The sequence below is a fragment of the Littorina saxatilis genome, linkage group LG13 (assembly GCF_037325665.1).
Source record: "Littorina saxatilis isolate snail1 linkage group LG13, US_GU_Lsax_2.0, whole genome shotgun sequence".
NCBI classification, from domain to species: Eukaryota; Metazoa; Mollusca; class Gastropoda; order Littorinimorpha; family Littorinidae; genus Littorina; species Littorina saxatilis.
In genome coordinates, this window is record NC_090257.1 from 34,035,765 (window position 1) to 34,056,146 (window position 20,382).

General features: G+C 45.9%; 1 protein-coding gene across 1 annotated transcript; it reads left to right on the forward strand.

Moving 5' to 3' along the window:
• The first annotated feature begins 737 nt into the window (after positions 1-737).
• Positions 738-19,086, forward strand: LOC138946140 (G-protein coupled receptor GRL101-like). Its single transcript, XM_070317647.1, has 5 exons — positions 738-1,383; positions 9,574-10,282; positions 13,269-13,815; positions 15,520-15,742; positions 16,837-19,086. The coding sequence occupies exons 1-5, from the start codon at positions 738-740 to the stop codon at positions 18,801-18,803; spliced, it is 4,092 nt and encodes a 1,363-aa protein (XP_070173748.1). The 3' UTR covers positions 18,804-19,086.
• Positions 19,087-20,382: the final 1,296 nt, after the last annotated feature.

Genomic DNA, 20,382 nt, shown 5'->3' on the forward strand with positions numbered 1-20,382 from the left:
CACCGCTAAATGCAAGTGCAAGCGAGCAGCAGTATACTACATTGTGTATACTACATTGGGTGTGCACGTTAAAGATCCCACGATTGACAAAAGGGTCTTTCCTGGCAAAATTGCTTAGGCACAGTTAATAATTGTCTACCAATACCCGTGTGACTTGGAATAAGGCCGTGAAAGGTAAATATGCGCCGACATGGCTGCAATCTACTGGCCGTATAAAATTTCATCTCACACGGCATCACTGCAGAGCGCCTAGAACTGTACCCACGGAATATGCGCGATATAAGACTCATTGATTGATTGATTGAGTAGGCTACCCTGCTCTACAAAATGTTACCAGCGGTTTTACTGATGACAAGATCAAAGTTTCTCTCGCTTTCAACTCGCAACCATCTGTTTTAAAAACTCTTGTGTATTATTTCTTCGTTTCTACCATCGTCGTCTCTACTGGTAGAAACGTCGTTTCTACTGGTAGAAACGAGGATCGTCGTTTCCACCGGTAGAAACGACGATCCTCGTCTCTACCGGTAGAAACGGCCTTTCTACCAGATCTTCGTCTCTACCGTGACATATATAATGAATACCCGCTCATTATTTTCGAAGAACTCTTCCGATTCAGTTAATGCACTGTGCCTGTGTACATGACGTATTGGCTCGAGATTGCAGAAGAAGGAAATCATCTACCTTAATTCGAACCAGTTCAGTATCAGAGGCAGAAACAGCGACACGCCTTTTGCGCAATGATCCGCACAGTGCTCAGCAGCACGGTGTTCACCCGCACAGTGTTCAGTGATGTCACACTGACGTCACTGCTGCGTGTCATGCTTATGACGTCAGTGTGGAGTTCTGCTAAAGCATGCTCTGTTGAAGACGGAGACTTTTCATACGATCCCCTAGTCTTCACGTCACAAAACGTCAGCGATTGTTTCGACAGTACTCTCCGTTACCACTTGTTCTACGCTTCCAGCGGCGTAGTTGCTTACCAGTACAACGCTACGAGGCGTAACAGCACAAACTCCACACAGGATGCAGGTAGTGACAAGTTGCTCTCCAAAATGTGCGCGCTTGAGGTCGCTCTCCCCCCGGACACGATCGCTCGCTTGGTCTTTGGTGACGTCAGCGCGTGGTGTAGCAGTTCAGAGCTGATCATCAACAGCATCGACAGCGACTGGGTAAGGATTCTTGAGACATGCCCCGGTGACCACATACTTGTCAGTGATATATGGCTACAGCCAGTGCCTACGATATACACCATGACCCGCTGCTTGGGGTTCCGTGTCATTCAGAGAAGGTGGAACGTGCCGTTTTCTTTCATGATCACTTTCACCGCCATTTCCAGGTCCTTACTGCCTGGGCTGCAAAAGGTTCAAGTAACGCAGCGAAAAGGTAAGAAACTCCACATGATAGAAGCAGTTTTTTGATAGGCAACTTATTTCGACACCTGTAAACCCCTTTGAAACCCCAACGGCTCAAGTTTAACATTTATTTTGATTTTTTTTATTTTGTTTACATTCAGACAAGTTTTGACTCATGTTTTAACGTAGACTGGGAATCGAGACGAGGGTGTAGTTTATGTGTGTGTGTGTGTGTGTGTGTGTGTGTGTGTGTGTGTGTGTATGTGTGTGTGTGTGTGTGTGTGTGTGTGTGTGTGTGTGTGTGTGTGTGTGTGTGTGTGTCCGTGTGTGTGTCCGTGTGTGTGTTAGTGTGTGTGTGTGTGTGTGTGTGTGTGTGCACGGTGTGTGTGTCTGTGTGTGTGTGCGCGTGCGTGTGTGTGTGTGTGTGTGTGTGTGTGTGTGCGTGCGTGCGTGTGTGTGTGTGTGCGTGTGTGTGTGAGTGTGTGTGTGTGTGTGTGTGTGTTTTGTGTGTGTGTGTCCGTTTGTGTGTGTGTGTGTATAGAACGATTCCGAGAAAACTACTGGGCCGATCTTCATGACACTTTACTTGCGAGTTCCTGCGGATGATATCCCAGGACGCTTCTTTATATTTATTTTGTTTGGATAAATATATTTGATGACGTAATTCTAACTTTTTGTGAAAGTTGAGGCGGCAATGTCACGCCCTGATCCAGTCCAAACAAAATCTCTTTTTCTTTTACGAATTTCATCTACATACTGATTTCTAGTCAGACAGAATAAGGCTCTCTGTTCAGGGGTATTCAAGCGTTTGGCAACTTGATGAATACTGTTTTTTACGTTTCGTTGTAAATCGTAAAATATGTTCAGTCATTCATGGGGCATCATCTTCACGGACTGGTATTATTTTTAGAGGCATTCATATTTTTAAAACACTTAATACATGTTCAGAAAACAAGGCAGCAGCTTCGTTGATGGACGCATTTAAAAAATCAATTTTGTTTGAAACACATATTTATCAACATCTAGCTTGGAATAACTATACTGTTCAAAAAAAGAAACGCATAGCTTGTAATATTTGGTTAATTTAGTTATATGGCTACAAGGATATCCACCAAACTGCAGAAAATGTTTATCTGGTCGTCGACCTTTCGTCCATTGCCACAAGTGAGCTCTGCACGTGACGCATGCGTTATCAGTGGCTACAATGTCAAAATTGCTCATTTGGCATGACCACTCGTCATGCTTCAGTGTAATCTCGTGAAACTCGGGGAATATTGAGCTCTCACCATGTCTTCCAAAACCCATAAAAGCGGATTGTTCGCCACAAAGAAATCAGACGACAATTCAGCGACGAAAGATGGCCCGATTAAGCAGAGAAGACCGCCAAATTGCATTGGGTCGTTTACAAGCAGGCCAAAGTCAAAGTGCAATCGCCAGGCACTTCCACGTGTCCCAGAGCACCATCTTATTTCAGTAGACTGTGGGTCAGGTTTCAAGCCACTGGCTCCGTTGCCGACTTGCCACGAGCGGGAAGACCAAGGGCGACAACTGCTGCTCACGACCGCTTCATACGGCTCCGCCACCTCCGGAATCGTTTCCTGTCGGCCTCATCTTCTGTCCAGGCTCTCCCCGGGCCACACCGATTATCGGACCAGACCGTGCGGAACCGCCTGCATGAAGCTGGTTTGAGAGCTCGCAGACCTCACAGAGGAGCTGTCCTCACCCGCCGCCATCGCCAGAACCGAGTGCAGTGGGGCAACCAGCACCTTCGCTGGACCGTCCGGAATCACTGGAAACACGTGTGGTTGAGCGACGAGTCCTACTTCCTGCTCCAGCGACATGATGGTCGGAGGAGGGTCTACCGGAGAGTAAACGAACGTTACGCGCCCAACTGTGTGGATGAGGCACCCGTTCATGGTGGTGGAGGCGTCATGGTGTGGGGGGCGATCAATACCGCTGGAAGGAGCACCCTGGTGCACGTCCAAGGGCGCATAACTGCCCAGCGATACGTGGAGGAAATTCTGCGCCCACACGCCCTTCCTCTTCTGGCTGACCAGGATGCCATATTCCAGCAGGACAACGCTCGCCCGCACACAGCACGACTCACCACCCAGTTCCTCACCGACCACCATGTCCAGGTGCTTCCCTGGCCATCCATGTCGCCAGACATGAACCCGATAGAACACCTCTGGGATGAATTGGACAGACGTGTGCGCAGGCGAGAAGAAGCGCCGGCAAATCACCGCGATCTATTGCAGGCACTTCAGGAGGAGTGGGACACCATCCCACAGCAAGATATCCGGCATCTGATCCAGTCCATGCCCAGAAGGTGCCGGGCAGTTGTTGCTGCTCAAGGCAGTCACACCCCCTACTGACTTGACAGCCTCGGCACCCAATCGTATTGATTGACTGATTGATTTGAAGATGCAAATGAACTGTGTGTGCATTCAACTGTGTCCATACCAAATTTCAAACAAATAATCTAAATATTGGATTTTCTGTTAATTTTTTCGAAAAATAAAACAAATTTGGCAAGTAGCAACTATGCGTTTCTTTTTTTGAACAGTATATGAATAGTCCTTACGGAATCCTTTTAGGTCTCCGTGGCGGTATATTTCCACATGGCATAGAATGGTAACACTTAAACTTTAATAATTAAATTTATACTCGAAGTCAGAACCAGATCTTCTTCTTTTTCTTTGTTCATGGGCTGAAACTCCCACGTTCACTCATGTTTTTTGCACGAGTGGATGTTTACGTGTATGGCCGTTTTTACCCCGCCATTAAGGCAGCATACGCCGACTTCGGGGGTAAGCATGCTGGGTATTTTCGTGTTTCTATAACCCACCGAACTCTGGCATGGATTACATGATCTTTTCCGTGCGCACTTGGTCTTGTGCTTGCGTGTACACACGAAGGGGGATAAGACACTGCCAGGTATGTACATAAGTTGACCTATGAGATCGGACAAATCTCCACCCTTAACCCACCAGGCGGCCGCGGCCGGGAGTTGAACTCACGACCTTCCGATCAGTAGACCGATGTCTTATCCACTAGGCCACGGCGCCCGTTAGAACCAGATCAATGCATGAGGACTTTGTTTCTGGAACACGTGTAGGCCTAGTAACAAGCTGGTGCAAACTATTATTTTGTATTAAATTTAGAAAGTGGGGAGATGGATTATTCAAAAAATCATCATTAAAATCTTTAAAAAAAAAAATATAAGAAATTCATGTGGTGTTCTCATTACTTTCTCTACAGGCTCGTCGAGCCGACAGGCTACAGAGTTCGTTTTAGGAGTTGAATATCTATGAAAATACACACGAGGAAGGTCTAAGAATAAGTGTTTGAGCGGCGTTTTATTTTTCAAATCTGAATGCTGTGTTTGGTAGTCATTGCAGACCGTACTATTCTCCAACTGACATTGTGTTTGTTTTTCTGTTATGCGAAGCGTTTTAGCCCTGTATGGCACGGAATTTGCAAGAGTAAGCTAGACTGTAGGTTTGACTTCCTCAACCCAACGGTCTTAATCTGCATTGACGAATGGGTGTCTTTGAAAACTAAATAAATAATGATGACGACCGGAAGTCCGGACTCCTGACAGGAGAGCTGGGCGAAGCAAACCGTTCCCTGAATAAAATTCATTGAGTTATTTGGCATACTTTCGGAGCAGTTTTGAGCAAATCATTGCAGGTGTTTCCTAATTACCTTTTAAGGTCCAAATCGTCAGAAAACTGTCCAAAATGGCGCCTTCGGTATCCTGTCTTTAAGTAACATGACCTTGAAATGACAATCGGTTTAGATCAGCCAGCATTTGGGTGGTGCAGAAGTCTGTACATAGCAAAGTCTCTCTCGCGTGAAGAAGCAGAATTCATCAGTAATATCAGAAAAAAAAGATAATAGATACAAGAAACACAGGTTGTATGGCAAAACAGAAAATCACGGGGAAAAGACATCAACAAGAAAGCAATGAAACAACAAGACATGGAGTATGGGTATCCTTAGCGGATTATGACTTTATTCAGTTATTCTGCAGAAAAACAGAAATGCTGGAGAAAAACTTTTTGTTTCTGCAGCATTTCTGCATAATGTCATCTTTCGCGAGAGCAACGTTTTTTTCTGCAGTAAAACAGTTTTACTGCAGTAAAATTGAAATCAAGAATGCTGCAGTAAAACGGTGATGTTGTTTTACTGGAGAAAAACTGTTTACACTTTTTCTTCAGCATTTTGGCATTATTCAGTTATTCTGCAGAAAAACAGAAATGCTGGAGAAAAACTGTCTTTTCTGCAGCATTTCTGCATAATGTCATCTTTCGCCAAAGCAACGGGTTTTTCTGGGGCAAAACATTTTACTGAAGTAAAATTGAAATCAAAATGCTGCAGTAAAACGGTGCTGTTGTTTTACTGCAGAAAACCTTTTTACACTTTTTCTGCAGCATTTTGTACTGGCTCATTATACTGTTGGAGCACGCGAGCCCCCCTCTGTCGAGAGATGGACTCATCCAGAATTACCAATAATTACAAACTATTATACTATCCCAGGGGGCGACGAATACAAACGCTACTTTACAAGGTCGTTCGTTTTTCTCCAGAAAAACTGTCACAGACTATTCTGAAGAAAAAGTTAATCGCAATAATGCTGCAGAAAACCAAGTAAACATTATGCTTCAGAAAAACTGTTCTACTGCAGTAAAAAAACGTTGCTTCGGTGAAAGATGACATTATGCAGAAATGCTGCAGAAAAGACAGTTTTTCTCCAGCATTTCGGTTTTTCTCCAGAATAAATGAATAATGTCATAATCCACCAAGAGCCAGTACAAAATGCTGCAGAAAAAAATGTAAACAGGTTTTCTGCAGTAAAACATCACCGTTTTACTGCAGCATTCTTGATTTCAATTTTACTGCAGTAAAATGTTTTGCTGCAGAAAAAAACGCTGCTTCGGCGAAAGATGACATTATGCAGAAATACTGCAGAAAAGAACGGTTTTTCTCCAGCATTTGTCTTTTCTGCAGAATAACTGAATAAAATCATAATCCGCTAAGGATATATGGGGCCTGCGGCTCTTATTCTATAATATTACAAGAGGGGGCTGACTATGTCATTGTTTAAAAAAAAAATAATGTATAGGGATCATCCCCCCCCACACACACACACACACACACAAACACACGCACACTCACTTTTACATGTGTACATTGGACATAGGCTACTTATATGAGGAGAGCAGATACTACCATTTGCCTTAACATGATATAGTAAGAAGTATGTAGGCTTACATCAGTAACTGAGTAAGGAGAGTGAACAGAAATTATTCCCCCCTCTGCTTCTTTCTCTCTGTAAACGTGTAGGGCTAGTTATTTTTCGGTAACTTACCCAACAACCAAAATCACTTACCCAAAACGGGCCTGAATCCTCGATAGCTCACAGGTTGATGAGCTAGACTTTGAGGGAACTACTTTAGCGATTGAAAAGTTCCGAACGCTCTAATGTACGAAATGTACATCTCCAGACCAAACAATACAAACACACTGCATTTAAACTAGCAACTACAGACTTGAACACATTAATCTCCATATAAAATCCACGAATTTGGTTGTTTTCTAATTAATCCAAATCTAACGATCAGTGTGCACAGAGAAACTCGCTTTATAGATCTGTTATGAGTGCAAGCAAACTCCCAAGGCAAGTAACTCTCGTACTCTGTCTAGCGACAAGAGTAGTTCCCCTTCCACATTTTCTGAACTGAGTTGCTTGAACAAAAGACTGCAATCCGACGGTTAGTTTTCGACAATATTTCAGTTTATAAACAGATAACACGCAACCAAATGCACACATTTCATCAATTTAAAGAACATATCACAGCGGTTTCATACACTATTTTGCCCCAGAATACTGAACTTCATACAGTTTTTAACGTTGGAACACGGGTGCAAAAGTTCGTCTGCTAGTCCCATTCGAAGAAAGAACATTAAGCGATACAAAAACATGAACAGAACACACACTATCTGCCTTTACCGCCACAGCAGAATAACAACATCACTGTGTACTTGAATTTAGTCCAAAACAGGGAAACTGACAAGAAGTGTTAACAGAATTGAATGATTTTCCCTGAACTATACAACCGCGCATTATTCAATCGCCTGCGCAGGTAGACTGGTTGAGTGAATAGGATTCGATCAAACTTTCGCACAAAAATTCCTCTTTTCTTTGAATAACTGAAGAAAGGAGGAATAAAGAGGTTACATACCTCGTCTCAGTGATAATTAAAAATAATGGTCTCAGTTCGCGGTCATGAAAAAGCTCGCGGAAGCTCGCATTTTTCATGATCCGCTAACTTCGACCATTATTTTCAATAATCACTGAGACTCAGCAAGTAACCTCTACATAAAATGATCAGGGGAAACTCAGCTATTCTGCCTTAAAACATGAAATCAGTGTTGACAACAAAACACGTGTTGCTGCGTACAGGTATTTGGCTTCCCATTATAATCAATTGATCAAGTCAAAAGCTTTTACATCAATTTAAAAACCACAACAAAAAACACGATTCTTTCAAGAACACGTAGTCGTACCAAATCGTCAAAGAAAACTCGGCTAGTCTACCTTAAAGGCTTACTAACTCGCTCCCGTGTTTACGATGTGTAGTTTGCCCACAATCGATGTCAAATGCATCATAAGGCCATATAATGACGATATGTCGCAATGCGCGGACCATATACATGCATTACAGCTTGTTCTAGCCTCTGAAAAAGTGAGGATGTCAACAAAGACGCGGAGTTATTTCCCTTGCGTCAACGTTACCTCTGTTGGCAAATCTATAAATAGGACGATCTAGATCAAAATAAAAATTCAAATATCTCAACATTTAAGGGGTCCTAGACCACAATATCTTGCAGGGAACTTAATTTAGCATGTCTCCAGCTGTGGGTAAAGCAATTAGCGTGAATAGTCATCAGCTTTCTATGCCTTTAAAACATACATTCAGCGTTAAAAACAAACACAAGTTGATGCGTACACCTATATTTGGCTGCACATGATCATCATCAAGATTAAAGTATGTAAATCAGTGAAAACAAGAAATTCCTCCGAGGTAGGAAAAACACCCCCGTCCTTACCATTCTCACTGCCACCAACTGAGAAGGTTATTTCCCTTTGACCATTAATATGTCCCTCTATAAGTCCTTGTAGAATCTTAATCCACCAATAACTCCCTAACCGTGTGTTTGACTGGTCCCAATTTTTGTAAGGACCGTCTCAGGAATGTATAGAACCTGTTCACCAAGTTTGGTGACGATCGGTCCGTTCATTCTTGAGATCTATATGCGAACACAAACACACAAACAAACAAACAAACAAACACATCGACCGAATCCTATACACACCCCTATACCGGGGGTGTAATGATAATCCGATTCATTGAAGAAACTTTGCTCTTCTGTATAGAAACCATAAAAATACTCTTTTCATTTATCACAACAAACCGTTAGCACGCACGGGCCCCTGTTTGAATAGGAGCGCTTGCTTGTCCCTTTTTGAGTGCAGGGGCGTGTGTTGTCATTTAGGGGCTCTGCTCACCTATGTAACTTCAGCAGGACCGACGACGCACTGCAGATGATCCCAGTCCGCTACTCGTTGCATGAAAGGAAAACAGGCCAAGTACTCGTCATAATCCCTATCGCGGCATAAATAATAGGCAGTGCGTCGTCTGTGCCGCAGAAACTGCGCAGGTATATTCTGCCCTTTACCACAATGAGATGCATACCTCACACTGTTGTCGTCCTCAGCGTGTTCGCTAAAGCCCGCTACTAACTACAGCCGAACCAAGCGGATCTATAGGTTCGGCGAACGTTGCACTACGTCATCAAATCAGGGGATACCCCTATTTTTGGGATGCAGCTGCAAATTTCGAGGTTCGCCGATTCACCCCGGCAAACCTTGCAGCCCGTCACTGTAACCATAGGCGAACTGACTTTTCATTGGTGGAATATGTGTGTATCTTCATCCTTGAAGAGAGACAATAATGGCGGCTATAACGTTGTCAACCGGTCACGAGTCTTCTCACGTGTTATGTCTTGATCATGTGACCGGTATCAACGACACATTCGTCGCTAGTTAGTACACCGAACAAGGCACGGTGTGTAACATTCGCCGAACGTTCGGCGAGCCCAGCCCGGCTTGGTTCGGCTGTAGTAGCAGGCTTAACCCTGTGTTGACCTGCAGGCTACATCCAGACCCCAGGACTGGACAGCGGTCAGCCTTACCTGCCCGTTATGTCCAGCAACCTCACTGTGTCCGGGCCGCCTGGTCATCGCCTCATGCTCAGCTTCTCTCACATGGACATCGGCCCTTCCTCTGACCACAGGCTCACTCTGCATCTCTGGGACCACCTGGGTGACGTCACGAGGGACAAGATGACGTTGCAGTTCTCAGGTGACGTCATACCAGACCCAAAAGTCTTCCGAGCTAATGTGCTGGAAGTTAGGTTCCACGCCGGAGCAGCGGGTGAAAGCAGAGGTTTTCGGCTGTGGTTTTCCTTTCACAATTCGTCGGCTCTGCCGAGAAATGTTTTTGCCAATCAGTGGAACTGTTCTGTACCGTTCTGGCCTGACTTTGAGCAACACTTTCCGTGCAACTTAGTGACGGACTGTGTGGGAGGGGAGGATGAGATGCGCTGCCCTTACACCGGACACTGTGGCTTGGGCGCTCTGACCCTGTCTGGCCGCTGTTACCACTACGTCATTCCCCCGATGACGTCAACAAGGTTCCGGTGGGATGACGCGGTTAAAATGTGCGCGTTACGTCACGGCGGGTACCTGGCCAGCCTGAACACGCCCGAGGAATGGCGTGACGTCATCGCTGTTCTCCACCTGCGTCGTTATGAATCTGTTTATGTTGGACTTCATAGCGCGGAGCGTCGCCTGCCTTTCATGTAAGAATAATACCTCTCCCTCCTTGCTTTACTTCACATCCTGGTCTTTCTCTCTTTCTGTGAATGCTTTTGTGCCTTTATTTGTAAAGCTGCATGTCTAATTTTAAATCCGGTCAATATTCAAGCGACTGCTTTATTGGGGACTTGGGCTCGAGGGGGAGTCGAGATAACAACGCTTTTTGTTAATCTACAGGACAGATGTGGTTTTTTTTTTCAACTTTAGATATAAATTGTTCCGAATAATATCCCCATCCGTTATTCTTTTTAACGATCAGGTTGTTTGATTACGTAATTTCCATCTGATTACAAACAGTTCAGACCGCTTTATAGCGACCGCGTTTTTGCTCGGTAGCTTAACAATTGATTGACGAGTTTGTTATTTATAATTCAGCTTAAAATTGAAATTGCACTGGTTGGGAGATGCAGGGTTCGGTTTATTAGTGCGCCCTGCGCCATTGGCGCATAACATCTGAAAATCTCCGATTAAAATTCCCTCCAGTGCGACAAATGGTGCACTGAGATTTCGTACCACTGCGCCACCACCCTGTGTACACACACTGTACATCGGAGTACAGCATTCGGCATGAGCAAAGAACAAGTCGCGTAAGGCGAAAATACAATATTTAGTCAAGTAGCTGTCGAACTCACAGAATGAAACTGAACGCAATGCAACGCAGCAAGACCGTATACTCGCTCACCGCTCACGGCATAGGCAGTGAAATTGACAAGAAGAGCGCGCGAGCGGGGTAGTGGTTACGCTATGCTGCATAGCACGCTTTTCTGTACCTCTCTTCGTTTTAACTTTCTGAGCGTGTTTTTAATCCAAACATATCATATCTATATATTTTTGGAATCAGGAACCGACAAGGAATAAGATGAAAGTGTTTTTAAATTGATTTCGAAAAAAAAATTTTGATAATAATTTTTATATATTTAATTTTTAGAGCTTGTTTTTAATCCGAACATAACATATGTATATGTTTTTGGAATCAGCAAATGATGGCGAATAAGATAAACGTAAATTTGGATCGTTTTATAAATTTTTATTTTTTTTTACAATTTTCAGATTTTTAATGACCAAAGTCATTAATTAATTTTTAAGCCACCAAGCTGAAATGCAATACCGAACCCCGGGCTTCGTCGAAGATTACTTGACCAAAATTTCAACCAATTTGGTTGAAAAATGAGGGCGTGACAGTGCCGCCTCAACTTTCACGAAAAGCCGGATATGACGTCATCAAAGACATTTATCAAAAAAATGAAAAAAACGTTCGGGGATTTCATACCCAGGAACTCTCATGTCAAATTTCATAAAGATCGGTCCAGTAGTTTAGTCTGAATCGCTCTACACACACACACACACACACACACACACAGACACACAGACACACAGACACACACACGCACATACACCACGACCCTCGTTTCGATTCCCCCTCGATGTTAAAATATTTAGTCAAAACTTGACTAAATATAAAAAGCTGGCCATGCCAAGTTTGTGTAACGTGCTATGATTAGCTGTTTAATTGATAATGCATTGTCAGGCATGCTACAGGCCAAAAATGGTTTCACCTGAAAGAAGCGCGCAGTGGCGAAGCCACAAGCCTGAGCCTGCGAAGCAGGCGAGCCAACTAGGGGGGTCCGGGGGCATGCCCCCCCGGAACATTTTTCAAAAAACGGTTAAAATCTGTGCAATCTGGTGCATTCTGGGCATCATTTTCAGGGCTGTAATAGTGTTGTGATCTTGTTAAAAATCCCATTTTAGCCTCCCCCCACCACCATTCAACACACCTCCAAACTGGTGAAAACAACACTACTGTAGACTAGTATGTATTCACCAGTGCGCTGCACTACAGTAGTGGTGTTTCACCAGTTTGGAGGTACACATGAAAAGGGTTTACAAGTAACAAAAGCATTGGAAAAGGTTACTGCAAAAAAACAAATGCAAGGAAAAGTAGTCACTCATAAGTCAAAGAAGGCACAGTTCTTTTTGCCGCTTTTGCCGGATTCGTTCTTCTTCGTGTCAGCCTTCTTTTTTTCCGGCAGGAAGGTGTTTTCAAGCCAAGCCCAACTCCATTTGTTCTTCACGCCGGAATCAAATGGTCCCGGCGAATTTCTCTGTACAATATCTGGGCGAAACATTTTGCCAAAAACGACGGCCTACGTCCGCAGAACTAGATCGGGAACGTTCTAGATTCAGAGCGGCAAGACCAATGACGGGCAACGCGCGTGCGCTGGCTTCAATGAGACCGGCGCCCGGTCGCGTTGCGCGATATTCACACGGATCGTTTTTGCGGAAATTTTTCAACTTCACCGGAATAAATTTGACTTTCCCGGATTTTGAAAACGGCTTTACCGGATTTCCGGCAATTACCGGAAAATTAGCATGCTTGATTGTATGCAGCCAATCCGTCACAATCAGTTATCTCGCTCGCATTTTTGTCTTTGTGAAAACAACAGCCGAGCGATTCTCGTCCATACATGAAACATGACCTCCTAATGAAAACAGTAAGATTATTGCCGGGTCAGCTAAGTTATTTATTTCAGCTGCATCGCCCGTCAACCTCACCGTGCAACGAAACAAAAGAAGGGCTGGCGGCGAAAACGGCGAACATCGTTTTTCGACAGCTTAGGATTCGGAAGAAACAACGGGTTTCGATGGAACGTTCTAAAAGAGTTGAATGAGGGGTTACCCTTGGCTTCGATACGATAACGGACTTGTGTTTCGTGAGGTATGTTAAAAAGGTGAAGAGTTCTGACTATTTTCTAACTACCATATTAAGAGGCATCTAACTATCAGCGACCACACACACACACACACACCGTCACACACACACACACACACACACACACACACACACACACACACACACACACACACACACACACACACACACACACACCGAGGCGGGGTTTGAAACTGTCCTAGGGTCAGTACAGTCATGACTATTGCAAAACTTGCCGAAAATACGGCCTAACCCTTCAGGTATCGCCACACCTGGCACTGGTCCGACGGGACTCTGGCACTCTTCTTCAACATCACCAACAAGGCGCAGGTCAAGGATTATGTGATGTGCAACTTACCCACCGCCGACTGGGTCTTAACAACTAGCCGCGATGGATATGCCTGGTACTACGGCAACTGCGCTAAAAAGCTACTCGGAGTCCTGTGCGAAGTCGACCCCACTGACAGTGAGCTGCAGCCAAGCTGGGAACGACCCCCGGCGGTAGTGCTGCCCAACGTCTCACACTCTCACTTCGGAGAGACTTTCTATCACTGTCCTGGCTTGCACTTCACGCACACCTTCTTGGCTTGTGACCTGAAGAGCGCATGCGCTGTAGAGTCTTACAATGACGTCTGTTCCGCTGAACTGACGACACTTCCGGTACATTTTGAGTGTGGGAGTGGCTTTGAGCAGATCCCGTACACGTTCGTGTGTGACCACCGATCTGATTGCAGCGACGACAGTGATGAGGATTTCTGTGTGTTCGGCACGTGCGACCCAGCCTTGTTTGACTGCGGGAACAAACAGGTCAGTCACTGTGGTTTGCTTGAAGGTAAGTTATTTTGTGTGTTTTTGTGAGTGTGGTTTCCGGGGGGGGGGGGGGTGACAGGGGGATGTCGCCCGTGTGTATGAGTATGTGTGTGTGTGTGTGTGTTCGTGTGTGTGTGTGTGTGTGTGTGTGTGTGTGTGTGTGTTCGTGTGTGTGTGTGTGTGTGTGTGTGTTTTCATTTACAGTTTAAGTCAAAACAAGTTTTTTCAAACAAATATTTCGGGTAGATTTTCGGGGATTACTAGTCTTCGACAGAGGCTCGGAAATACCTGAAAATCATCCCTCGGGAACATATGTAAGCTATCCAGGACTCAAAAGTGGTTATGCGTCACTACCGCGAGCGTTACAACCGCGTGTGACACTACCACGTGTAACACTATCGCGTGTGAAACACTACCGCGGGTAGCACTACCGCGTGTAACACTTCCGCGTGTGTCCCACTAACGAGAGAGAGAGAGAGAGAGAGAGAGAGAGAGAGAGAGAGAGAGAGAGACAGAGAGAGACAGAGAGAGACAGAGACAGAGAGAGACAGAGACAGAGGGAGACAGAGAGAGAGAGACAGACAGACAGACAGACAGACAGATGGACAGACAGACAGATGGACAGACAGACAGATGGACACACGCGCATGCAAGCCCGCGCGCACGCATGCACATACAAAATGTATATACATTTCGAGGATTTTTAATTTACAAAACATATTTGTATTAAAAGCAATACTGAATTAAAAATAAAAATGAAAAATAAAAAGATAAAATTTTCTCTGTCTTTCGCTCTCTCTCTTTCTCTCAGGTGTCAGTGTCAAATGTCACAATTGTTTCAACACACATTGAATTCAATGTTTCTGGCCACTGACCGTAAGAAACGAACCTTGACGTTTTCATCGTTATCATCGTCCTCGTTGTTTTCAGCCCGTTCGTACGACTGGATGATCGTCTGTTGATGGTCAAGAAACGTTTCTTTGACGCTGGGCCAGGGTGACCTCCTTCCATTTGAATTTTAACACCGTGCTGCAGACTTTGTTCCTTTTGGATTCCGGCGATGAATTTCCAGAGGGATAAATATGCCAGTTGTAGAGGATCTTGTCATTGGAGTAACGAGACTGTATTACCTCCATGGCTAAAGTTTGGACTGCAAATGATCGACAAACTTCACTCGGAATGCCTGAACACTAACTCACTGCTTCTAGGCCTATTCTGGGCTGTCATCTGATTTGAGCGCGTGTTCACACACTCAATTTCTTTTTTGCCCTCTCGCTTACTTTCACATATTTGTGAGAATGAGAACATTTCTTTCGTGATCCAAGACACACGCGGAAGTGTTACCCGCGGTAGTGCTACCCGCGGTAGTATAACACACGCGATAGTGTTACACATGCGGAAGTATTACACGCGGTACTGTTACTCGCGGTTGTATTACACTCGAGATTGTGTTACACGCGGTAGTGTTACACGCGGTAGTGACGCTCGCGGTAGTGCCCAGTACCCCTCAAAAGTGTGTAACCGTTTAACATGTCATGATTTGGGGGTAGGTATATAACGGACTTCTATGTGAACACTTACTGACGTAGTTGAAATAAATGTGTGACAAACATGTATAGATACGTACTTATGCTATCTGGTGTCAAGTCTGTGACGTAATCCAAATAATTTGGTGACGCGTTCTTCTGTTACGTGTCGCAGTGTTTGGGAACGCATGTCATCTGCGACTTCGTAGAAGATTGCGTCACTGGGTATGACGAAGACATATGCTCCGGAGTGTACGTGAACCGTGACCCCTTTGAGGAACAGACGTTTGTGACGAGTCCTCCGCCCCTTGTTGTAGACTTCACTGGATATGGAGGAGTCATCAGCAGGCCTCTACGACACGATGGGGATCTGGGCGAAGATGCTGACACCTGTCCAGGTGGTGATTTCAGTAAACAAATGTGTGTGTGTGTGTGTGTGTGTGTGTGTGTGTGTGTGTGTGTGTGTGTGTGTGTGTGTGTGCGCGCGCAAGGGCGCGTGCGTGCGTATGTGCCTGTTTGCGTTTACATGTGTGTGTATGTGAATATTTTCTTAGTTTTATGTCATTATTTTTGCGGTTCCTTTTTTATATTTAGTCAAGTTTTGACTGAATATTTTAACATCGAGGGGGAATCGAAACGAGGGTCGTGGTGTGTGTGCGTGTGTGTGTGCGTTTGTGTGTGTGTCTGTGTGTGTGTGTAGAGCGATTCAGACTAAACTACTGGACCGATCTTTATGACATTTGACATGAGAGTTCCTGGGTATGAAATCCCCATACGTTTTTTTCATTTTTTTGATAAATGTCTTTGATGACGTCATATCCGGCTTTTCGTGAAAGTTGAGGCGGCACTGTCACGCCCTCATTTTTCAACCAAATTGGTTGAAATTTTGGTCAAGTAATCTTCGACGAAGCCCAGACTTCGGTATTGCATTTCAGCTTGGTGGCTTAAAAATTAATTAATGACTTTGGTCATTAAAAATCGGAAAATTGTAAAAAAAAATAAAAATTTATTTAACGATCCAAATTTACGTTTATCTTATTCTCCATCATTTTCTCATTCCAAAAACATATAAATATGTTATATTCGGAATAAAAACAAGCTCTGAAAATTAAATATATAAAAATTATTATCAATATTAAATTGTCCAAATCAATTTAAAAACACTTTCATCTTATTCCTTGTCGGTTCCTGATTCTAAAAACATATAGATATGATATGTTTGGATTAAAAACACGCTCAGAAAGTTAAAACAAAGAGAGGTACAGAAAAGCGTGCTATCCTTCTTAGCGCAACTACTACCCCGCTCTTCTTGTCAATTTCACTGCCTTTGCCATGAGCGGTGGACTGACGATGCTACGAGTATACGGTCTTGCTGAAAAATGGCAGCTACTTGACTAAATATTGTATTTTCGCCTTACGCGACTTGTTTATCTTCAGCTGTGGGGTTTTACTATTATGTTTTATTTCATAACACAAGTAGCTGTGTGTGCAGAGAGCCACTTTCAGTGCGGCGAGAAGGGTTATTGTCTGCCAGTGTACGCGCGCTGTAACGGGGTGTGGGACTGTACAGACCGTGAGGACGAGAGCGACTGCGACAGCTACACGTGTCCCGGTTTCTACCGCTGTCGTGACTCGCTCATCTGTCTGCACGCGAGCCACGTCTGTGACGGCCATCACCAGTGTCCGCAGCGTGACGACGAACTGCTGTGCAACTTGACCTGTCCGGAGCAGTGCGTGTGTCACGGGATGGAGTTCTTCTGCGCTCAGCCCTTAAATGCACAGCTGTACCCGGAGTTACGCTTCCTGTACGCTGCTGGAACAGGGATGACCCCTAGAGACCTGGCCGACAACAGTCTGTTGATCTATCTCAGCCTCGCCCGCTGCTCCCTGACCCACCTCCACAACTTGATATTGGCCAACCTGCGCGTCCTTGACCTCAGTGACAATGACCTGGGGTGGCTGAGAAGTGACCAGCTCAGCCGGAGCGCTAACCTCCATACCCTGGTGCTGTCGGGGAACCCGCTTTTCAGCATCACCGCTGACGTCAGGCTGCCCGCAGTGAGAGTTCTGGACGTGTCCCGAGTGGCTATCGAGGACCTTGTAAAAAATCTCACTTCTGTCTTCATCGGCCTGCACTCTCTGAACGCGTCGAACTGCGGAGTGGACACGGTCCAGTCTCCAGGCCTCGGGCCTCTCAGCCAGCTGCGTATCGTGGACCTCAGAGGCAGCGACCTTCTGCATTTCCCACCAGAGCTACTGGCCGGCTTGACCCGCCTTGACACACTGCACGCCGACAACTACAAGCTGTGCTGCCAGGCCGTCCTCCCTGCCGGCTTCAACCCCAACCACTGCCACGTTCCACCTGATGCCATCTCGTCGTGTGAAAGTCTGCTGAAGACGGACCTGTTTCGTGTCATCACCGCCGTCTTCTCTGCCGTGGCTGTGCTGGGCAACCTGGCCAGTTTCGTGGTGCGAGTCTGTGTGCAGAAAAGTGGCGGCAGTCTGGGCTACAGTGTCTTCGTGACTCACCTGAGCGTGTCTGACTTGCTGATGGGCGTGTACCTCGCCATCATCCTCGTGGCCGACTGGTGGTACCGCGGGGCCTACGTGTGGGAGGACGAGACGTGGAAAGCCAGCGTGGCGTGTCGCCTGGCCGGGGTGCTGTCTCTCACGTCCAGCGAGGTGTCTGCCTTCGTCGTCTGTCTCATCACGCTGGACAGGCTCCTCGTGCTTCGCTTCCCCTTCAGCCAGCTGAGGTTCAGCCCGCGCTCTGCCCACGTGGCCTCCGCCCTCGCCTGGCTGATTGGCTTCACTCTGGCGTCTGCGCCGCTCCTGCCGTCTCTGGCGTTCTGGCGCTTCTACGGCCAGTCTGGGATGTGCGTGCCGCTTCCTGTTGTGTCGCGGAACGACTTTGCTGGCTACGGATACAGCTTCGGGATCATGATAGTGATGAACTTGGGACTGTTCCTGCTGACTGCGCTTGGCCAGGTCTTCGTGTACCTTTCCATCCGAGCCAGCGCCATCTCGACCAGCGACAGCACCAGAAAGTCCAAGGACCTGACTATCGCCCGGCGCCTCACCGCTGTGGTGGTGTCCGACTTTCTCTGCTGGTTCCCCATCTCTGTCTTGGGTGTTCTGGCCTCCAGAGGGGTGTCTCTACCTGGGGAGGTGAGTGTGGCTGTGGCCATCTTCGTGCTGCCGCTCAACTCGGCTCTCAACCCTTTCCTCTACACGCTCAATACCATCCTGGAGAGACGGCGTCAGGAGAGAGAGAAACGCCTGCACCAGCGTCTGCTGTCCGCCATGCGCAACACAGGTGGAGGTCACGGGGTCGTGTCGCCCTCTGTGACGTCAGAGATCGCTATGGAAACGTTCTCCAGCTGGCTGGTTAGAGGGCTGGTGACGCGTGAGAAGGTTACGATTGTCTTGGAAGAAAATACCGGCGATGCGGAAAAGTAACCCCAACAAATACTGCTCTTGTGTGCGTGTCTTGCTTCTGAGCTGGCCTGGCCCTCTTACGGGGCTTGTGGTGCACCAAAGTAGACTCTTCTTGGCAGAACAGCTTCTGTTAAGCGTTCCCATGACATGGTGTTTATGTCCTTCGTGAACTAAGAAGTGTTAATTATGTGTTAATTCCTTCGTTCCCCACAGCGTTCTCTACAAGGCAGCCCTAGCCACAGATGGAACATAATATGAATGTCTAATACGTCCCTATTCTTTATTTCTATACATAGCAAAGTATGGCAGGCTTGCTTGAATCTTCTGTTGGCTGTTTCTGCCTGGTTGTTGTTGTTTTTGTTGTTGTTGCTGCTATTGTTGTTGTTATTGCCGCCGCCGCTACTGTTTAAGTTACACTTACCTTCGTCTCGACTTCGGCGATGTTTCTCTCACTGGAACATGTTCGAGTTGACCCGAGAGTAAATGCTAAAAATCAAAGTCATACAAACAAAGGAACATATAAACAAACAACTGGAACAAGTTGACCTTAGAAAAAATGCGGACAATCAAAAGTCATACAAACAAACGAACAAACAACACACACACACACACACACAAACACACACGCACACACACGCACACACGCCACACACACACACACACACACACACACACACACACACACACACACACACACACACACACACACACACACAGACGAACGAACGAACAAAAACAGTCAATCCGTGTTCACGGCAGAGCTGGAGGCGATGGTAAAACAGGCGACGGGTGCAATGGCCTAATGGATAAGACACTGGGCTCCCAAGTGGAAGGCCGTGGGTTCGAATCCCGGCCGCGTCTGATAGGTTAAGGGTGGAGCTTTTTCCGACCTCCCAGGTCAACTTATGCCCAGCCCTGCTAGTGCCGTATCTCTCTTATAGTGTGAACACGCAAGCACAGTACAAAGTGCGTACGGAAAAGATCCTCTAATCTACATGTATGACAGAGTTTGGAAGGTTACAGAAACACGCAAATTTCAGGCATGCATCCCCCAAAAGCGGTATATGACTGCCTAAATGGCGGGGGTAAAAACCGGTCATACACGTAAAAACCGTGTGAGTTTCAGCCCATGAACGAAGATGACGGCAAAACAGACAAAGACCAGCCCAGGAAAAAAGTAAGAAAGTGTCCATGAGCTCCTTTTCTTTTCCGGGTCCTGTCCTTTTCTGTACCACTCGTTTCTCTGACATATTTACATGATTGTGTCTGCCTTTTGTGTTTGCTTGTTCGCTTGCTTGTTTGTTCGTTTATTTTCGTTTTCAACTCTCAGAAGTTGTTTTGCTTACACACAGTGTCATGTCTGTTGATATTCTAGACTGCTGCGCCCCACCCTAGCACACAAAGCACCTCTAGAAGAGAGACAGAGACAGATAGACGGAGAGAGAGAGAGAGAGAGAGAGACGGAGAAAGAGAGAGAGAGAGTGTGTGTGTGTGTGTGTGTGTGTGTGTGTGTCTGCCTGTGTGTGTGTCTGTCTGTCTGTCTGTCTGTTTGCTTGTCTGTCCGTCTATTATGGCTGTGACAGACTATCAATACGATCTC

Bases quoted from the DNA above. Each gene is read 5' to 3' on its own strand.
- LOC138946140 (XM_070317647.1), top strand. From the start codon at position 738: ATGATCCGCACAGTGCTCAGCAGCACGGTGTTCACCCGCACAGTGTTC. The intron at 1,384-9,573 runs GTAAGAAACTCC...GTTGACCTGCAG, and splicing joins TCAAGTAACGCAGCGAAAAG to GCTACATCCAGACCCCAGGA. The intron at 13,816-15,519 runs GTCAGTCACTGT...TACGTGTCGCAG, and splicing joins TTGACTGCGGGAACAAACAG to TGTTTGGGAACGCATGTCAT.